The sequence below is a fragment of the Python bivittatus genome, unplaced genomic scaffold, assembly GCF_059951505.1.
Source record: "Python bivittatus isolate LINGU-HERP-01145 unplaced genomic scaffold, Pbiv_v1 ctg000410_np1212, whole genome shotgun sequence".
Lineage (NCBI taxonomy): Eukaryota > Metazoa > Chordata > Lepidosauria > Squamata > Pythonidae > Python > Python bivittatus.
In genome coordinates, this window is record NW_028277067.1 from 14,314,916 (window position 1) to 14,320,891 (window position 5,976).

General features: G+C 40.4%; 1 protein-coding gene across 10 annotated transcripts in view; it reads left to right on the top strand.

Moving 5' to 3' along the window:
- Window positions 1-5,976, top strand: part of LOC103064266 (AP-2 complex subunit alpha-2-like) — a 29,568-nt gene that overhangs the window by 3,251 nt on the left and 20,341 nt on the right. For 3 of the 10 annotated variants that reach the window (XR_015796639.1, XR_015796638.1, XR_003086524.2), the window contains exon 2: window positions 3,273-3,341. Coding sequence is in view for 2 of the 10 variants with exons in the window: in XM_088143545.1 (XP_087999671.1) it covers window positions 3,273-3,341; window positions 3,510-3,531; window positions 3,846-4,003; window positions 4,573-4,592 (269 nt within the window). In the remaining 8 variants the exon portion in view is untranslated. Of the gene's footprint in view, window positions 1-3,272; window positions 3,342-3,509; window positions 3,532-3,845; window positions 5,067-5,976 lie in introns of those variants that run through there. The other 7 variants (XR_015796636.1, XM_088143545.1, XR_003086521.2 and 4 more) reach the window with 7 other exon arrangements.

The window sequence follows — 5,976 nt, forward strand, 5'->3', positions numbered from 1 at the left end:
AAGGCTGCACCTTAATTTTACTTCACACACTTTTTTCGGGGGGAGAGATATAGGAGGTCTTCCAACATAATTGTGTGGGATCTGATGGCCACATACCTAAGGAATCTCAAATTTCAAACTGGGTTTACAATTCACCCATAGCTGTGGTGAAACTCAGGCCCTTGAAAACTGCTGTGAACTTCCTGTAGGAAGAGCAGGATATGATAAATAAACACATTTCACAGATCTGCTGGCCAGTCATTCCTGTGTCGTGGATTTCTTTATACTGTACATGCATTCATACATTCTTTGATATTCATTTAAAGGGGGAATCTATTGCTTTCTAGATATTGCTGAATTCTGACTCAGATAAGCCTGACCATAAGGCAGTGGTCCAGGATTATGGGAATTGTAATCCAACATGTTCTGGAAGTGGAATTTCCCCACTTCTGAATATAGTGGCGTCTACCCAGAGAGGTGAACAAAGAGCTCTTACATTGCCTGTTCTTAAGGAACTGTAATTCTTAAGCAAAGGAAAGTTGGCAGGCCTCACATTCCCTCAACAGGGTGCTATTGGGACAAAAGGAGAGATCAGTCTAAGGAAGTTTACTTCTGTAAGTGTGATTTTTGTTAGAACACCCCAGGAAGGAAGGAAGGAAAGAAAGAAAATGTTTGAGGAAACACAGTTTTCTCTTTTAGAGGCTGATTTTCCTGCCTAAGCACAGGGAATGGAAGTAGTGTTTGTTTGGATCATTTTGCTTTTGGCAGGTCGAAGAAGGAAGTATATATTTTTGGATCTGATGCCTCTCTTTTGTCATCCTTCTTTTATCTATTGGAATATGTACTCCAGAAAATAAGCATAAAGAAATACAATATCCTTGAGAGGATCGCTTCCATGGTATGGCATAAATAATAGCCCCTACCTTGCAGGCAACTCTGTAATCACAAGATGAGGGCTTGATAAACAACGATGGGAATAAACTGCAACCTAGTACATACATCTCATTACTCTTTGTGTGAGGGAGTAAATCATTATTAAACTATGGTTTAAAGATAGTTTACGATCCTAGTTTGAATGGGCATATTAGGGCCTAATTCTAGGACTAGATGCCCAAGGAGCTAACCTTTTTTGGATTGGTTTTCCTGCTTTCATGGAGAGAGAAATGAACAAGTTAAGCGTACTAGTATGCTGTTTCACACTTAGATGGATGGATCTGCTTTCTTCTTTTATTTTTGTTTTTTAAATGATTATTTTTCTCTCTTGAAGAAATTTGGGACATAACATCTTCTCAAATCAAATGATATTCTCTTCCATCTGCATCCTTCAGATATTTTAGGCACAGCTTTCCCACTGTTAAAAGGATCGTGTTGTACCTGTTGGTTGCATAGTGTTAAATAAGGGAACCTGATAGAAGAGATGGAGGGGGAAGAGGTGGCAACCCTAATTCAGCACAAAAGACATTGCTGGACTTTTTAAAGCAAAGGGCTCAAAGCCCTTTACTTCCATTGGTGAATTTACCAGTTTAATTTTCTTATACATTCATGAAAAAACCCCCCAAAGGACTTTGTAGTCTATTACTGATGAAATTTGCAAATAAAAAAAGAAAAGGAATTGTTACCAGTCTCTGCTGACATCTGGGTTTATTACTTTTTGACTCAATAGCGGATTTCAGATATGGCCCCTTGCAGTCGATTTCTCTGAATGAAGTAGCTAACTTTCTTTCCCTTTCTATAAAGTCATCTTTCTTACTCCCGATTAATGTGTTTAAGTCCTGGGCAAGGAATCACTCTTTTCTCCATGTCCCACCAAAAGGGCAGCCAGCGTGCCCCATATACAAAGCAGCTCCATCCTAGGAACATTTATGCATACAAATCTATTTGTTTCAGCCCTCATCCTGCTCAGCTGACTTACTTGTGGATCACCTTCTGCCTGTTAGGGCAAATGTTCCCTTAGCCTCCTGGGAGCATTTACTCTCCAGGTCCACTAAACGTAGATCTGTTTACTCTCTCTTGGCAGTTTTGGTATAAGACTCAGTGGTTGTTGCAGCCGTCTGAGAAGGGGTGCACTACCCATTGCTTCTGTTGGGCTGATGTCTGTTTTAGAAGATCTGCAACTGGAAGACTTTGATTTTAATTGAAAAGCAGCCCCTAGCAATGTGTATACATGAAGACTTTTCCCTGCATGCTATTTATTTATTTATTTATTTCAAATGCTTATGTGCCTCACTTCTAGCTGAGAGTTTTCCTGGAGTAGCTTGCCACACTCTAAAAATGATGAATATTACTATGAAAACAAAGACAGTGATTAAAAATGTACCACATAAAAACAAAACAGTATGGACAGCAGATAAAGACTGGTTAAAAAAACCTCACGGTATAACATTTCAGATATTAGTGTAATCATGAATTCAAATATATGAAAAAGAATAAAAGCATCTTTGCTTTGTGCCATAAGGATAGTAGGTACCAGGCCTGACTTACTTGGGAGCCATCCATAGCCAGGGGCAACAGAACTCACTGCAGTGGGCATCTACTAATTGCAGATCAGCATGGAAGGGCTCTGGAGCAGAGCCTTTGAGGATGATCGTAGTAGATGAGCTGGAACATATGGGAAGAGATTCCTTCACACACTGTGGGCCTAATCTCTTAATACTTGTATAAAGAAACACCAGCAATGAACTGGTACCAAATTGGTACCACTTGAATTGGTACCAAAAGCAAACTATACTATTCACTCCATCCAAATACCTTTCAGCAGCTTCCATCGAGCAGCAGCTTGGGAAGAACGCATTTTGATTGCAGAAAAACAATATAGCAGTGCAGACTTTGCCTCCTCCTGCTCTGATCAAAAATCAGAGTCCCCCAATTGCTTTTAAGTTAAGAAGAAAAGTTGGGAGCTCCAGTCTGATTTACTTTTTGTATAGTTTGGTCCTGAGAGGTATCACTGAGAGAAGCAGGGAATGGCCTGTTGTTCCTATGCTTTAGGTATATGGCAGCCGTCCCCGAGATGGTACTTCCAGATATGTGGGAATTGCATCTGGCTGGGAATTCTGGAATTAGAGTCCAACTCACTCAGAGACAATAGGCTGGGGAAGGTTTTGCTTTTTCATGCTGTTTTATTCATGAAGCATATGTGGTGGTTTGTCATCATCCGTTGGCATTTATCTGACCCCTTTCCTTGTCTCACAAAATAATAGTTAATAGTTAAGCATTCAGCACCAAGCAGGCACCCCGAGGATTGTGTATGGAGGTTGAGTATTGCCCATGTTTCATTCCTTGCTTGTCATTTCCAGGTAAGAGTAAAGAGGCTGAAATTAAACGAATTAACAAGGAGCTGGCCAATATCCGGTCCAAATTTAAGGGTGAGTTCTTGCACTGTTTCCTTGCTCCTTCTCCCCTTCTCCCTTTCGCTATTCTGCAGCATAAGCCAGCTTTGTCTCACCACACATCCCTGCAGCAACTCCATCAGTGACTCAGCCCAGTTTACTCACTGTCTCTTGTTTTTGTTCTCTCTCTCCCTTGACAACCAGGCTCCTCTCTAGCACTTTTCAGGTTGGTTTGGCTACTGTCATCTATCTTCTCTAATACATGTCATTGATGCTTCATAGAAAGGAACTGTTTGTAGCAGGCCTGTGGGCAGTAGATGAAGAATGGCCCTGGACTCAAGGTTGAAATGCTGAAAAGCTAACCTGTTCCAGCCGAGACAATGAAATGAAGTGGAAAGTATCTGATTCTAGGTGGTGCTGACTATAACAAACCACAGTGATGTCAAAATGATGACATGCATGTGATAACATCTGCTACTGTGATGATATATTGCTTTTATGTTCTTAAAATTTTATTTACTAAAATTATATATGGAATAGATATCAACCCAGGCTGTACCTGAAAACACCTTTATGGATCTCAGCACAAGGAGCATTTTACACAGGAGAAACAACAGGCAAAGAAAAATGGTTAATGTACAAGGAATTATTGGAGAATCACCAAGGGGAATATAAAATTAGATCAAGAGAGCAACTGGGTAAGGCAGAGTCAATGTAGGAAAGATTTACTATGCGGGGTAAGATGGGTAGTTTTTATTATGGTATTTAGGAGCATCAGAAGTTCATTTGTAACAGAAATTATTTTATTCACCTGCATGGCATTACTTACACCATTTTGACCCCATCCTAGACGCCCTAATTTCATTGAAACTAAAACCCCCAGAATTTCCAGCCAAAAGGAACAGTGAGAATTCCAAGAATTGTAGCCCCAATATATCCAAAAGGCTTAAGTTTGTGCAGGTGTTAGCAATGTTCAGTAACAATTGGAGACAATACAACTCCAAGTGTCTCAAAATTGAAGCTTCTCAGAATTGTGGTTCAGCAACATCTGAAGGGTCTCAATTGCTCCTACTTCAAATTGGGGAAAATTACAAGGTGCTTTCCAATACCTCAAGCGACAAAGTATTTTTTCCATTATCAGCTGCCTGATCCTTTTATCTGGTGATGTCAAAGACTGAACCTAAAACCTTCCATTAGGAAGGCATTGTCATTCCTCCCCTAAGATATCAACTATCTGACCCACTTGTTTGTCCGTATTACACCTCAGTGATACCATGGACAGTGTGAAGCAGAGTGCTGCCCTCTGCCTGTTGACACCTCTACAAGACTTCCCCTGATTTGGTGCCGATGAGAGAGTGGACGTCACGTGTGGTACACCTTCTGAATGACCAGCACATGGTACATTGTCCCCCTTCCCAGTTCCATTGTTAGGATATGAAAGCATTTGCCACCCCCACAATGATTTGCATGTGGTATGTCCTCCCCACTCATTATCACATGGTAGAGTCCTCTGAACATTCAGTTCTGCTTATTCCCTTAAAACCAGTGACCAAGCTATTCAAAATATAGTTGCATTCATACCATACATTTAACTATATTAGTTAAAAATCTGTTAGATACATTTGTACAACAAATTAACTTTGATTAATGTTAATCTTGGTCACAGTCTTTGTGGCTTATTGTATTGTGAATATCTAGTTTGTTTGAATAATTTATGGTTTGACATACATTATGAATACAGAAAATGATTTAATTTAATAACCGGATTAATTGTACAGTTATTACATTATGAGTAGTCAGACTTTTATATCAGGCTTTTCCAACATCGTACCGTTCAGAAGGGCCTTCAGCTCTCATCATTCTTTTCCTAACTGGCAGTAGAGATCCAACAATTTGGAGGCACCAAGACAGGGAGATTGCTGTACAGGTAGTCCTCGCTTAATGTCCACAATTGGGACTGGCAACTTCCTCACTGACATAGCAGTAAGCGAAAAATCATGTGACTGCGCCAGATTTATGACATCATTTTCACCGCATTAGTTAAGTGATTCACCCAAGGTCATAAAGTGAGACATCATGTGACCATGATGTGCAATTTTACTGCTGGCTTCTCCCTTGACTCTTGTTGGAAGCTGGCCATGAAGCACACAAATGGCAATCGTGACTGCAGGACACTGCGATGGTCGTAAATGCCCGCCGGTTGTGAAGTGCCCAAATCTTGATTACATGACTGCAGGGATGCTGCAACAGTAGTAAGTGTGAGGACTGCTCATAAGATTACTTTTTCAGTGGCATTGTAACTTCAAATGGTCGCTAAACAGGGCAGTCATTAAGCAAGGATTACCTGTATGCAGATAAAAGAGCAGTTTTGTGGAAGCAGAATTAGTTTGCTTGTGGAAATGGTACGTGCTAAAAACTAATGTGAAGGTAGCCAACTGCATACTTTGCTGGAAGAGAGGCTTGTTGGCTGAGTGTCACAAATTAACATCTCCAGTGCATCTCTTGGCTAATGTGAAATGAAGAAGTGTGCAATTTGATGCTTCCTTTTTATCTTAGACACTCAACCCTCTTGATTTCCTGTCTTGCTTTCATACATATCCTGAGGCTGTGTGTGCACTTTGCACAGCATAGTACATTAGGCTAAAATAATCTTTCTTCCTCTTTCCTACAG